We start from the raw sequence: 15,042 nt of genomic DNA, 5'->3' as shown, positions 1-15,042 counted from the left end.
TTTCTCCCCCAAACCCTCTCTCTGCCCACAACTTGAAGGTCAAATGTGAGCTCTCAGTCACTGCTCCATTACTGGGCCAGCCTGCCACCATGCTCCCCGCCATGATAGTCACAGACTAACCCTGTGAAACTGTTAGCAAGCCCCCAATTAAATGCTTTCTTTTGTAGGAGTTGCCTTGGTCAATATGCTTCATCACAGCAATTGAGCAGCAACCAAGACAGAAGTAGGTATTAGAAGTGGGGTATTTCTAAAGTTGGTATCAGAAGTGGGGTATTTCTGTTACAGGCCTGAACATGCTTTTTGGTGGAGAGATGTGGAACCAACTCTTCTCCCAACTCTTTATCTCCCACTTTGTCTACCCCACTCCAAAACTCCCTCCCAGATGTCCCGCTAACCCCAATTTAAGAAAGGAGTTAGAACAATGTAAAAAGGATATAGAATGTTTCATATTCCAATATCCCCAAAGACTGACCACACAAGATCCCTCCCTAGCCAATGTTACCCACTTATAGAGGTTCCCTTAGGGGATGGTGAAATTGGATTTGTGAATGCTCTCCTTATTAGTTTTCAAGTAGAAAGTCTTAAAAGAGCTTTAAACCTGTTCAAGATGACCCCTTTGGAGTATCAAACCAGTTGGATCAATTACCAGGCCTCCAGGTTTATACTTGGGGTGAATTAATATTAATCTGGGTATTCTTCTCTTAGGGGAAGAGAGGACGGTGATTAGAATGACTTTGAACATCACCTGGAAGAGGGAACACCTAGCTGGACCTACAGTCCTGGCAGTCAGGGCTAAATACCCTAGTCAGGATCCTGATAGGATAATACCAAAGAATCTACTGGGAACTTAGGAGCTTATCGTTAGGGAAATAAGAAAAATCAGTTTCCTGATATCAGACTATCAAGATTTTTAGTGCTAAACAAGGGAAAGATGAAGGTTTAACTGAATTCTTTGTTATTTTGAGGCAGGGTCTCTCTGTGTTGCCTTAGCTGTCCTGGAACTATTTTTGTAGACCAGTCTGGCCTCAAGTCACAGAGATTTACCTGCCTCTGCCTCTCAAGGGCTGAGGTTAAAGGCATGCACTACCACTGCCTGGGTTCCCAGCTGAACTCTTAAAGGACCAAATGAGAAAATATTCTGGATTAAAACTGGAGGATTCTGGGGCTGGAAAGATGGCTCAGGGGTTAAGAGCATTGGCTGCTCTTCCAGAGGTCCTGAAGTCCCAAGACCCACATGGTGGCTCCCAACCATCTATACTGGGATCTGATGCCCTCTTCTGTCATGCAGGTGTACATGTAGATAGAGTACTCATAAAATAAATAAATGTTTGAAAAAAATACATTAAAAAAACCTGGAGGATTTCTTGGGTCACAGGGCATTAAAGTTACATTTTGTGACCAACAGTTGGCCAGACATTTAAGTTACTAAAGATACAAAGCTGGAAGGGTAGAGACCTTAAAGATTTGCTTATAGAGGCCCAGAGAGAGTGTGCATGAAGGCATGAGGAAAAGCAGAAACAGAAAGCCAAGATCATGCTCTCCTCTGTTGAGCCAAATGCCCCAGTAACAGGAGCAAGGCTTAGGATCCCAACAATGTCACCATTTTGCCTTTCTGGCAGGGAGGTTTACAGCAGACCAGAAATGGAGGAGAAGCAATAAGGAGAGGAGAAAACCAATGTTTCAAATGTGGAAAGGAGACACTTGAAAAAGTGTCAATACTCAAAATGGAGAAAGGGTGATTACCCTCATAAAACTTAATGACGATTTGGGGAATCGAAGGCTCTATTTTTCCACTGAGAACTCATGAGAACATTTAAAGATAGTTCCTAGGAAGGAAGAAGTTGTATTTCTTGTTGATTTAATGGTATTCCATTCCTGCCTAAACATCTCCCAGAGCTGGAGAGATGGCTCAGAGTTTAAGATCTATAGTGAGATCTGGTGCCCTCTTCTGGTGCACAGGCACCACGTAGGCAGAATGTTGTATAAATAAACCCGACCTTTTCCCAGAAAAAGTGAAGGGAGAATTCTCTCTTCCTCTTTTTGAAAAAAACTACAATCAGTTCTCAGTCTAGGCAAATAGTAACACAGCTTCTTTGTATTCCGGAAGCAAGAACCAACCTATTGGAGAGAGATTTGATGTCCAAATTAAGAGCTGGACATGACCTAGGGATAGTGGCCACACCTGTAATCCCAGCACTCAGAAAGGCAGAGCCAGGCAGATCTACAAAGTGAGTCCAGGACAGCCAGAGCTACACAGAGAAACTGTCTTAAAAAAACAAAACAACAACAAAAAAATTGGACTTAACCTAATTCAGGATAAAATCAAAGTCTCCCTGCATTCAATGATTACCTGGGCTGAAAAAGAAATCAAGCCTAATGTTTGGGCCCAAGAAGAAAATCTGTGTGACTTGCAGGGTCCTCCCATCCAAATCAGCTTAAATACCCTGTAGATGTGGTCAAAAAGCCCTATCCTATCCTATTCCCTTAGAGAGAAGATTGGGGCTTAAACTTCTCACTGAGCTCATAAAAGACAGACTTCTTAAACGCTGTACATCCTCCTCCAATATCCCAGTTCTACCAGTTGAAAAGTACAATGGTTCCTGTCAATTAGTCTAAGTCTAGCAATTAACCAGATTATCAAAAGTAAACACCCAACACATACACCCTCCTTACTAAGACCCAACAGTGGTTCAGGGACACAGATCAAAAAGATGCCCTTTAGGCTTGCACCCTTGTAGCTGATAGCAGAGACCTTTTTGCCTCTGAATGGGAAGACCCCATTTTTTTTTTCAGATTTACTTATTATTTATACAGTATCCTGCTTTCATATGTACTTGCATGCCAGAAGAGGGCACCAGATCTTATTATAGATAGTTATGAAGTACCGTGTGGTTGCTGGGAATTGAACTCAGGACCTTTGAAAAAAACAGCCAGGGCTCTTAACCTCTGAGCCACCTCTCCAGCTCCAGGAAGCCCCCATTCTTGGAGAAAGCAACAGTATTAACAGGCTTCCGTGATTCTCCTAACGTGCTTGGTCAGATACTTGAACACATGTTGGACACCCAGAGGTGCCTGGTGATCTTCTCCCATCGGGGGACCGCCAGAGCGAGGTTATCGTACAGCTTCCTTGGCAGTTAAGGGTTGTGGGCATCAGAAGTATGTAATTTGTATAAGATGAGGTTATTCACTTGGGGAATGAAGTCAGCCAAGGCCAAAGGTCAGGGCCTGAGAGAACCAGCTGGGCCTTCTATGCTGTGCACTCACCGAGCCGAGTGCGGTGGCCCCCCCCCCCCCCATCTGCATGCAATGGTAAATGCTACACAGGCAGGGATGCTCATTTTCAATTACAATATGACTAGCAATCTCTCAATGTGTATTGCTTCCCAGTATTAATTATCTCCTTACTTGATTTCCTGTTTTGTTTTGGATAGGGTCTCATGTAGCCTAGGCTGGTCTCGAATTTGCTATATGTAGCTAAGGATGGCCTTGAACTTGTTATCCTCCTGCCTCCACCCCTGGAGCGCTGAAGTTAAAGGTGTCCATCAAAATACCCAGTTTTTAGTGCTAGGGATCAAACCAAGGGCAAGCGGTGTATTGAGTCACGCCTCCGTCACTACAGATTTGATAATTGTGTTTCACAGCCTTTTAATTGGCTTCATAAAGCCGAAGGGAACGGAGTAGAAGAATCAGCCACTGCAAATACAACATTAATGGCTTATTCCTACACCTTCCAGTAAAAAAGTACAGATAAACCTCATCAAGAACCGCCAGTGTCTGAGCTGACACTGGGGCACATGGCATGGCCGGTGTACAGGCTGGACTCAGGCAGCCCTGCGGCTAACTGGTGCCCATCCAACCGTACCTCGCTGAGAAAGATTATATGGAGTTGGAGAAAACCACAGCTGGCTCAACTTCCACAAGAAAGGTAGATTCAGAGTCTACTTGCTTTCAGTTCTCTGAGTGGAGGTACCTAACCTCCCAGGATAACCCCAGCAGACAGTGAAAAAAGGCAATACAACCAACATCCCCACCCCCCAAAAAAAAAACAAAACAAAAAAAACCAGTAAGAAACAATTCACACAGGTGTGTTGACAGTCTTAAACAAAACAGGAGTCACAGTAAAAAAAAAAAAAAAAGTAAAATATGAAATGCCTTTCAAAACTTTTTTTGAGACAGGGTCTGTGGCTGATCTAGAACCTCAAACTCACAGAGATCTACTTGTCTCTGTTGCTCAAGTGCCCGGCAAAACACTTAAAAAATAAAACAAGGCCAGCACTTCCTTAAAAAGAAACACTTAGTCATGAGGATGCCTGGGGTCAGCGGTAGTCGGGCAGTGTTGGCAGAAGAGAAATGACAAGCTCTGCTCGCTGCACGTGCCTACTTCAGCGAAGAACAGGAAGTCTTTACATTACAGCCACCAGGACAACCTCCAGCAGCAGCTTTACTCTTTGTAGCTGTCCTTGCTGCCACCGTGGGCACTAAGCTCTGGTTAGCACAGCTAACTGTGTTGGTGACTCCGTAGCCTCCACTCCTCGCCTCACGGTGGCTGCCCTCCCCCACAAACTTCCAGGTCTTCTCTACACCTAGAGAACCTATATTTAGTCCAGCCAGCCACTGGCAGAGCCACCCCGGTCCCCAGACTGTCGACATGCTGGCCATTCATGGCCACAGCTTGTCCTTAGCGTCATCAATACTCTCAAAGGTGACAGGCCAAATTCCCCAGATCTCCGGGTCTCTCTCTTACGGTCACCAGTGAAAAATGTGTTGTTATCTTGAAACCTTCCATCAGCTGCTCTTTAGTGTTGAAACTCGACCCTGTGATAAAGACCTGAGCTCGACCTGATGCTAAGGTGGCCTGCTGTGTTGAGTCAGTCAGGACCCTGGGCACGGGGGGGGGTGGTGGGGTGAGTAGACACAATAGGCCACATGGCCCCAGCCTCCTAACATGCAAGTCTGTTAGTTTATTTCATTTTCATTATGCCATCCTACCTAATGTAAAACAAAGTTTCTAAATTGTTTTCTACATTTATCACATTAAAAATGTCTGTCTGGAAAAATCTTTTTGATATGAATTAAGTATCTTTCAGATCCATCATTCAACTGTGGTTTCTCTCCAACACGAGTCACATGATGTTGAGTAAGGGGTGACACTCCACCACCAGCTTTACCTCCACATCCCTGGCATTTATAGGGCTTCTCCCCAGCTTGGATTTTCTGATATTCCATGGGTTGGGAGGAAGTGCTAAGAGTCTTCCCACATTCGTTACAATCCCGGGACTTTTCATCGCTTCGTATTGTCCACTGCAGAACAAGTTTAGCACTGTGGCTGAAGGCCCTGCCATGCCTCTCTCCAGTGGGCAGATGGCTGGGGTCATAAACAAAACCCGAGCCACACTCAAATTCCTGTGCGTTCTCGCCCACGTGAATCCGTTGGTGCTGAGTGAGGGCTGATCTCCGGCTGAAGGCCTTCCCACAGAGGCCACATTCATAAGGCCTTTCTCCGGTGTGTACTCGCTGGTGCAGGGTGAGCTGGGAGCTCTGGATGAAGGCCTTCCCACACTCGGCGCACTGATACGGCTTCTCCCCCGTATGCACTCTGCGGTGCTGCATCAGAGTGGAACTGCGGCTGAAGGCTTTGCCACACTCGTTACAAACATAGGGCTTCTCCCCAGTGTGAATCCTCACATGCTCAGTGAGATGAGAATTGAAGCCGAAGGCCCTTCCACATTCACCGCACACATAGGGCTTCTCCCCAGTGTGGACCCTGTGGTGAAGAAAAAGGCTGGAGCTCTGACTGAAGGCTTTCCCACACTGACTGCATTTGTGGGGCTTCTCTCCCGTGTGAATCCTCTGGTGCTGAATAAGGCTTGCATTCCGACTGAAGGCCTTTCCACACCAACTGCATCCATGCGGCTTCTCTCCCGTGTGAATCCTCTGGTGCTGAGTTAACTGAGGGCTCTGGCTGAAGGCCTTCCCACATTCATTACACTTGTACGGTTTCTCTCCTGTGTGTATTATGCGATGTTGAATAAGGCTTGAACTTCTACTGAAGGCCTTCCCACATTCATTACACCCAAAAGGCTTTTCTCCAGTGTGAATTCTCTGATGCAGACGGAGATAGGAATTGAGCCCAAAAGTTTTCCCACATTCATCACACTTAAATGGTTTATTCCCAGTGTGAATTCGCTGGTGAAGAATAAGATTTGAGCTGTGAGTAAAAGCCCGCCCACATGGACCACATTCATAAGGCTTTTCCCCAGTGTGACTTCTGCGATGCCGACTTAGGTCTGAATTATATTTAAATGTTTTACTGCATATGTCACATTTAAAGGTTCTCTGCCCCGTTTTATTTCTTTGAATTGTAACAACACTTTGTCTGTCAAATGCAGAAGTCTGGGTGTTCTCTTGACCTTGTTCCCTGCAGACTATAGAGTCCTTCTGAGCAACTCTCTTTGAACTGTGAGTAGCAGGGCTCCCATGGTTCCCTTCTCCCTGACCTCCATGGTCCCAAGCTTCCTGGGACTCAGATGTCTGTGAATTAGCCCTTAGGGATTTTTGTGATATTAATTCTGGGGTTTTTACTTCTTCTGAACATTTCTTGTTTAAAATGGATAGCTCCTTCTCGGTCTCAATCTCAGAATCTGTTAAACAGAAAGCGCAAATAAATGTCTAGAGAAACCCTTGTCAGCAGAAATCGCACCTTACTTTATGTTTCCATAAGTTATTATGTACCAGGTCTGAAGACACACACCTCTAATCCTGGCACTTAGGAGGCAGACACGGGCAGATCTCTGACTACAAGGCGAGCCCCGTCTATACGGTAAGTTCCAGGACAGTCAGGGCTACATAGAACCTTGCCTCGATAAACAAACAAACAAACAAACAAGAATAAAGCTATTAGGCAAAAGTCAGATCTGTCAGTATAAAAATATGACAGAATCCAGAAATAAAGATGGCCAACTAGCAGACCTAAGACAGAATGAATTCATTAGTCATCAAAGGAAGAGGAAGCCAAACAAACTGCCAGTGTTAAACTGTCAAATCAATTTATTCAACAAATAAAAGGCCAAGCACATTCTAGGTAAGGAACACAATAGGAAGACAGACACAGTCTCTGGTCTCAAAAAACCTTATGTTCTATTCAGGAAGACAGATAATGACTTGTTGTTTTTTTTTTTTTTGAATCAGAGTTTTGCTGTGTAGCCTCTGATGTCTTGGAACTCATGATCCTGTCACCAAGTGCTGGTATTAAGTCACATGCCACCAAGCTTGGGTTAGCAAGTACATTTTCAAAAAGGAATTGATAGGTCATGTATCATGGGCTCCTCCTGCTCAGTCATTGTGGTCAGAAAATCCCAAGAGGAACAATGGATCTGAAATAGTTAAGGGTGCCAGTCAGCAGTGGCAGACACTGACACAAATGCTGGACTGTGAGGAAGAAGGTATTGAGTCCAAGAAGGGTTGTCACAATGGACAGAATAAGAAAGAAGTGGGTGGCAAAGGTGCGGGCACAAAGGGCTGAGAAGACTGGACTTAAGAATCAATATATCACACACCCGTGGTCCCCAAATTACTCCTTAAGAATTTATCCTATGTGGACGCTCATATGCATCAGATGAGTGAGTACAGTACTAACTGGCATGCTTTTCATAACTGTGGGGAACTAAAGGCGTGAGCCATCACTACCTGGCTGAGGAAAAGTTCTTAATTACTGAGTCAGAACTGAAAAGTGGGTGTGGTGGTACTTACATGGACTCTCAGCACTTGGGAGATGCAGGCAGGAGGACCAGAGTTCAAGGTTCTCCTTGGCTCGAAAGCATGTTTGAGCCCACAAGACACTGTATCTCAAAACCAAAGCGAGGCCTGCCATATGGCTGAATGCGTAAAGGTGCTTGTGGCCATACCAGAAAACTTGAGTTTGGAACCTACTCCAGCAAGCTGTATCTGGCTTCCACATACATACTGTGGCACAATCCGCCTTACCTCCACATCTGCAACTTACATACATCAAATAAATATGAAACCTTAAAAAAATAAATGAAAGTCCAAAGGAAGACCGGAACAGTAGGAAGGAAAAAGTTTTTGGTGTTTTCGAGAGTGGGTATTGCTTACACAACTCAGGCTGTTCTCAAATTCATGCCAATCTTCCTGCCCCAGGCTCCTGAGTACTGAGATTAATACACACACATCACTATACTCAGGAAAGGAAAGAGAAAAAAGTTACCCTAATGATTTTTCATTATTTATATCGTCTCTTCTCTCATGGATGCATGCATTGCCTTTGTGCTTGCTGCCCTGAGAGGTCAGCAGAGGATGCAATCAAGGAACTTAAGTCCCTAGGGACCTCCATTCCGTCATTATCCGGTGCTATCTGCCAGATGGAAGATCTTCGAGCTAAGTTTCAGCACGGCGGGAGCTGTCCTAATTATAGTCCCAGGCTCCATTTCTCCTCTGCTTACATTACTATACAGGAAACGATAAACAGCAATGATTGATAAATTTCAATCATTGCTCATAAATAAGCTTCAAAAGGAAAAAAAAAAAAAAGCAGAGCTTACAAGAGTGGGAGAAAAAAAAATCTTTCAACTATGTAACAGACACCAGTTTATTACCTAGAATATACCAAAAATTGCAAAACTTAAAAAAATAAAACCCCTGAGACCATCCACATATTAAATGAGTTAATGAATGGAACAGACAGGTCTTAGAACAAACAGAAATGGTACCAGGAATGGTGGACAGATATCATAGCACTTAAGAAATGGAGGCAAGAGGATGAGGGTTATTCTCAACTGCAGTTTTTCATGCCAAACTGTGCAACCTGAAATTCTGTCTCAAAACAAAAATACAACAATACAAGCAAAAAGTGAATACAAATGGCCAATACTTGAAAGGTTGTTCAGTATCCTCAGTCAACAGTGAAATGTAAACAGAATGTGTTTTGAAATAACATCTCGCTCCAGAAAGGCTATCACCAGGACAACAAATGATTAATGCTGGCGAGTATGTGGGAAAAGAGTAACCCTTACACACCGCTGTTGGGAATGGAAACTGATGTATTCAGAACAGAGACCTGGCGTGATTTCTGTACTAAAAATCCTCAAAAATGCTAAGGATCTCTGTGAGTTTGAGGCCAACATGGTCTACAGAGAGAGTTCCATGACTGCTGGGCCTAACTAGACTGTCTTAAAAACAATGCAGTGGCACACACCTGTAATCCCAGCACTCAGAGAGGCAGAGGCAGGCGGATCTCTGTGAGTTCGAGGCCAGTCTGTTCTACAAAGCGAATCCAGGACAGCCAAGGCTCCACAGAGAAACCTTGTCTCAAAACCCAAAAATACTAAACAAAAACTAAACATCAATAACAAAACCACTAAAAATGCTGGGCATTTTAAATACATATGTACCAAACTCAACTTCACAAAACTTACTGGAATTACAGACACAGATTAACATCAATCTAATAGGTTATTTCAATACCCCAGTTTCTTCAATAGACAGGTCATCCTGACAAAAAAAACTAAGCACAGAGACCTCAGAATTAAATGACCATACATTAAACGGACTTAAGAGTAATATGCAGTATAACCCTGTCTTGTAATTCCAGGCTGTAGCAGCATGCCACAGATCCCAATCAACCCAAAGGAAACAAGGATAAACAACTAAACTCTATTGTGCCCTGTGGTTAAGGCAGGACACCAGGAAAGTAGGAATAAGAAATTAATTTTTAATGGATGACTGTCTTCGTTTACAGTATTTATTAGGACATTACCCCATTGTAAATCATGGACCATCTGCTCACTGTTTAAAATCATAATACTGTATGACGAAATTTAAAGTTGTGTGTGCATGTGTATACATACACACATATTACATATAGCTAAACTAAAGGATAGTAGGACATTGTAAAAGACAAGAGAAAGGAACAGAAATATAAAAGAAGTAGGGTATGGTGGTGCGCTTGGGAAGTAGACACAGGTGGATATCCGTGAGTTCAAGGTCAGCCTGGTCCAAATAGTGTGTTCCAGGACAGCTAGGACTACATAAAGACCCTGTCTCAAATCCAAACAAACAAACACCCCTCCCTAAGAAAAAAACAACAATAAAAATTAAAGACAGAGTGAATAGATAATGGGACCCGATAGTGTGCTATCTGGAAGACAGACACTTTAAATATAAAGACAGAGCTGAAATGAACAGATGGAAAAGATACTCCATGCTAACAAAAACAGCAAGAAGGCTGGAGTTGCTATGTCAGTATCTCCTAAGTGAGAAAAAGTCAATAGCACAGTTTCAAAATTGAGCTAGCAGACACTGAATAAATCAAAGGGAAAAATCTTGGCAACTAAAAAAAAAAAAAAAAAAAAAAAACAAAAAAACGTTAAAAACAAGTAACAAAAATCAGGAAAAGCATGGAAAATCTGAACCACACCATCAGCCTCATCAACTTAAATACATTGTACTATCCTGTGACTACAGAGCACTCATCTTTTTTTTTTCACATGGATAGTGTTATGCTCTGAATGAGAAATGTCTCCCACAGGCTGGCGTAGTTGGATACTTGGCCCCTATTTGGTGGTACTCTTTGGGAAGGTTGTGGAAGCTTTAAGAGATGGAGCCCTGCTGAAGGACTTCCTGTCCCCACCTATGTGTCACTCGCCACCTCCTTTTGCAGATGAAATATGATCACTCTGACTGCCAGGCTGGCCTCACTGCTGCTATGAGTCTACTCCATCATGGACTCTTATCTTCTCTGGATCGCCAAGCCAAAATAAGTGAATTCCTTTCTTTCTTTTCTTTTGTGTGTGTGTTCAATCACAGCAACAGAAAAATTAGTACTACACACACAGTAAGCTTACCAAGAGAGGTGAAAGTCATAACCACCTAGCTGTAGTGGAAGTTTTGGTTTCTTTAAAAACTCAGCTATGCTGAGTAAGCAGGTTTTTGTTTTAATCCCAAGTGTGGGATACGGAGCTGCTTCTAGTTTATCCACAGCTGGTAACGGCCCTGTGTGGCTTAGAAAGGGTTGTGGTCTTTGCCAACTGATAACAGCCTCCTGCAGGTCGGGGAGGGACATGGTCTTTGCCAGCTGGAGACAGTTTAACTCTGAGGACACGGAGAGGGTCTAAATACCAGAGCTAAGAGAAGCTTGGAGCACGAGGCTTCAAGGAGCGGGTTGGAGGAGGAGAAGGCTGCTGCTGGTTCGCCCTGCTGCTGCATTTGCTGTTTGCTGGACGGCTAGACACCCTGACGCTGAGACTGGAATTGACCCAAAGAACCTAAAAACCCTAACCATCTGGAAATAGCCAAAGAGAACTCCGCCCTCTCTCCCCATTAACCTTCTTCCTCTCCTACCTAGTGTCGGGGTGTTGGAAGGTATTAGGAGGGAGAAGGGAAGTAGAGGCATAAGGAACACTAGTTAAAATAGATTTAAAAAGCACAACGTCTAGCAAACATCAGACTGAAACTATACAGAGTTGTGTTGCTTGACCACAGTAGTATTACATAATAAATTAATGACAATAAGATAATGAGAAAGGCCGGTGTGGTGGTGTGGTGGCGCACGCCTTTAATCCTAGCTCTCAGGAGGCAGAGGCAGGTATATTTCTGTGAGTTCCAGGCCAGCCTGGTCTACAAAGCAAGTCCAGGACAGCTAGGGCTTGATACACAAAAAAACCCTGTCTCGAAAAAAATACAAAAAGAGAAAGAGAATTAGAAATAAAACAACTACTTAGAAACTCACACATGTTCAATGATTGATTGGGCCAAAGAACTGGAAAAAAAAAAAAGTCAGGTGGTGGCAGCACATGGCTTTAATCCCAGCACTCAGGAGGCAGATGGATCTCCATGAGTTTGAGGCTAGCGTGGCCTGCAGAACTAGTTCCAGGACAGCCACGGCTGCACACAGAAATCCTGTCTTGAAAAACAAAAAACAAACAAACAAAGGATATTTTGAACTAAACAGTAATAAAGCATATAGAAAATTCATGAAATACATGATGGAGCAGGCCTATCATCCTGGCTTCTCAGGAGGCCGAGGTAAGATCACAAACTCAAAGCAAGCCTAGAGTATAACGTGAGTTCAAAGCCAGCATGAGCAACTAAGACCCGTCTCAAAATGAAAGACACAGAAAGGGCTCAGGATATAGCTCATTGGTAGGGCACTTGCCTAGCATGCATGAGTTCAATACAGAGCACCAAAACAAAACAAAAACAAGCATTTCAGTAGTGAGGAGCACATGCTGCAGAGGACCTGAGTTTGGGATCCGGCACCCTCGCTGGGCAGCTCACAGGGCCTCTAAGTCCAGGAGAACTGATGCCCCTGACCTCTGCAGTCACCTGCGCTACAGTGCACATACACGAAAGTAAGATCTGCGAAAATGTGAAATGTCCTCAAGGCTGTACTTTCATAAAGCCTCGCTATAAACTTCTTTAAGAAGAAAAATTACAAATCAATGATCTAAGCTTGCCCAAGTTTAGAAAAAAAAAAAAAAAAAAAGACAACCTGGCTTCAATATAGGCAACTTCAAATGTGTAAAACTTTGGGGGTGTATTATTCAAAAGAGCCTCTCTGAGTAAACCACTCAGAAGTGACGATGCATTCATTTTTGGTAGAAGGGACCAACAACTCATAAAGGGTCAACAATTGATGTCCCTAACTCACAAAATAAAATGCCGGCAAATGTGAGCGCACGACTGACAAACAAGAACAGCAGAAAACAAAGTGAGCCTTGGTGAAGCAGAATCAACAAACGGAAGAACGCATTAAAAGGGCCAGGCGTGGTGGAACATACCCTATGATCCTAGCGCTACACGGGCAGAGGCAGGAGGATGAGGAACTCAAGGCCAGGCTCATCTACACAAGGCCAGCCCTAGCTCATGAGAAGGCGGAGGCAAGGGGAAGGGAGGGGACCAAAGGGACCCTATAAAGAGCACGGAGGATTCAAGCAGGGTGGCACGTACTTGCGGTCCCAGCTACTATGGAGGCTGAGGCCCCAGGAGGGGTGACTTGAGCGCAGGCGCCTGAGACGCGCTTGAGCACCGTAAAAAGACCTGGTCTCAAGAAAGAGAAGAGAACAGGAAAGTGACGCTGGCCAAAATTGAGGGTTGAAGAGGAAGAGCTCCAGGAGAAAGGGGTACGATACGGAGCCTGTAGCTAGTGTGAAGAAAAGAGAAAGTATATTCTATTAAAAAGTCAATGAAGGTGTGTAAAAGAACAAAACATGTTAAGGACCAGAAGCTACAATTTTTGCTTTTTTTTTTTTTTTTAAGGCAAATGGACCGGCAAAGGAAAACCTTTCATGCACGTTCATAGAGCAGCTATGTTTCCGTTCACAGAGGGCTGGACTATACACCATCACTGATCTGCTTCCCTTCTAGGCCTCACTCCAGCCACCATGGGCAGGACCGTTAGCCCATTCCTGAGATCAGCCTCTAGCTTATGCTCACCTGTCTGGCAACTTCTCAAGACTTCTGGCTCTTCGGCCCCCAGAAGATCCAGGACCCACAGCTCCTCCTCTTGCTCCAGCTGGGAGATCAGCTCTGGCTTAGGGACTGGGAAACCTGTTAAGGGTGAGGACCCTGGGTGAGTTGCCTGCAGCCTTGGGGGGGGGGGGGGGGGAAAGGGGGGGGTGGAGCAGGAACCTGCCTGCTGGGTCTTCCACACAAGACAGAGTAATTGTACACTGGTCAGGGGAGGCCAAGGGACAAGGACTTTCAATGCCTAAGATGGGGAAAGGGATGGCACTGTGAGGTCACTGGCCACAAGGAACGCAGTCCCTAGAACTAGGCAGACTGGTACCTGCGGACAGGAGCAGGATCCTCGTTTCATTGAGAATCAAAGATCCAAATCGGCCCAAAAAGTCCCTTAGAGCATCCCCACAGTGAGCCAGGACTCCAGGGCAGTTCTCACCCAGCGAGGCCACGTTCCCATAGTTCTCCAACATCACATCCCGGTACAGCGCCCGCTCCTGGGGGCCAAGCTGCTGCCCTTCTGCCCTGGAGAAGTACACAGCCACATCCTGGAAGGTCAGAGGCATCTCGCCCTGGAATGACAATATGCCGAGAGTGCACCAGGGGCGTGGCTTCTCGATCTGGGGTAGCAGAGCTGAGACCAGTGGATCAGACAAGGACTAACTGAACACAGAGCGCTATCCCCATAAAATGTTGTCGCCTGCACCCTGACCCTTTCCAACTTCACTATCTGCTCACCTCACAGCTAGCTTGTGACTAGGGCAGCAGGGAGAAAGAATAACTCACCGGAGCCCGGGAGCAGGACTTGGCAGCCATCTGGGAACCACCTTGGAATCCGAGGTAGGCAGGAGGCAGCCCCGGCCTGAGGCCTCCCCAACTTACTCTCAGGGAGAGAAAACAGACAAACTCAGCCCCCCTCTGCTGGGGCAGTGGACAGATGGTCAGAGTAAGGCGACAGACTTGCTTCTGAAGTGGCCTTCTGGAGTGTACTGAAGCCGTGAGAGCCAGAGTGTGACCTGTCCCGTGCTGCTATCCAAACTGAGAACTGCCCCAAGCGCGGGCACATGCTGGCAGTTCCAGCCACGCACCAGCACACCAAGAGTGGGTGCATAGCACCGCCTGAGCCTTAGAGGGCCAGCCTGGAAAAGGCTGCGGACCTCACCGCGGTAGGCCTCGCAGGGTTGAGGGCGTTGAGTGGACACGAACTAGCAACGAGGGCTAACTCTGGGCAAAAACCTAAAGGCCATCGTCCTTCACATCCCTGCCTCCCAAGGCCGCGTCGCCGCCAGCGGCTCGTCCCTCCCACCGCTGGGGGGCCCGTGTGGCCGCGACCGCTGCCTCCTCCACTATCCCTCCTCCCAGGTGTCGCGGCATCATCAGCGCCCTTGGCCAGAAGCTGAGGCGGCCAGCCCGAGACCCTGCCTGCCGCCTGTCTGTCCTTTCCCACCTGCAAAGCGACAGGACCGCGGGAGCCTCACCTCGGCCAGGGCCCTCTGGACCAGCCACCCACCTACACACAGCCGGCCGGCGCTGAAGGGGCAAGCCGACTGCCAACCGGGGGCGGAACAG

At 45.8% G+C, this 15,042-nt stretch overlaps 1 protein-coding gene across 3 annotated transcripts; it reads right to left on the bottom strand.

Annotated features, from left to right (window-relative positions):
• Positions 1–3,626: 3,626 nt before the first annotated feature.
• On the bottom strand, positions 3,627–15,026 carry Znf251 (zinc finger protein 251). 3 transcript variants are annotated; one of them, XM_055626358.1, is made up of 5 exons: positions 14,984–15,026; positions 14,260–14,356; positions 13,913–14,045; positions 13,450–13,563; positions 3,627–6,641 (listed from the first exon to the last, which is right to left on the bottom strand). In XM_055626358.1, exons 2-5 carry the CDS (start codon positions 14,287–14,289, stop codon positions 5,035–5,037), a joined length of 1,884 nt encoding a protein of 627 aa, XP_055482333.1. In that variant the 5' UTR covers positions 14,290–14,356; positions 14,984–15,026; the 3' UTR covers positions 3,627–5,034. The 3 variants fall into 3 exon arrangements, with proteins under 3 accessions (XP_055482333.1, XP_055482331.1, XP_055482332.1); XM_055626356.1 differs by having other exon boundaries at positions 14,260–14,354; positions 14,921–15,018; XM_055626357.1 differs by having other exon boundaries at positions 14,952–14,997.
• Positions 15,027–15,042: the final 16 nt, after the last annotated feature.

This window comes from Psammomys obesus, unplaced genomic scaffold, assembly GCF_907164565.1.
Source record: "Psammomys obesus unplaced genomic scaffold, mPsaObe1.curated_primary_1811, whole genome shotgun sequence".
Lineage (NCBI taxonomy): Eukaryota > Metazoa > Chordata > Mammalia > Rodentia > Muridae > Psammomys > Psammomys obesus.
Note: the sequence above shows the minus strand (reverse complement) of the source record. Positions and strands in the feature narration are given on the sequence as shown.

What these genes read in the sequence shown, in the direction of transcription:
- Znf251 (XM_055626358.1), bottom strand. Translation starts at nt 14,289, where the DNA reads ATGGCTGCCAAGTCCTGCTCCCGGGCTCCG. An exon ending in TGGGAACGTGGCCTCGCTGG is followed by an intron (nt 13,564 to 13,912) that starts GTGAGAACTGCC and finishes CACCCTTAACAG; the next exon opens with GTTTCCCAGTCCCTAAGCCA. An exon ending in CTTGAGAAGTTGCCAGACAG is followed by an intron (nt 6,642 to 13,449) that starts GTGAGCATAAGC and finishes TCTGTTTAACAG; the next exon opens with ATTCTGAGATTGAGACCGAG.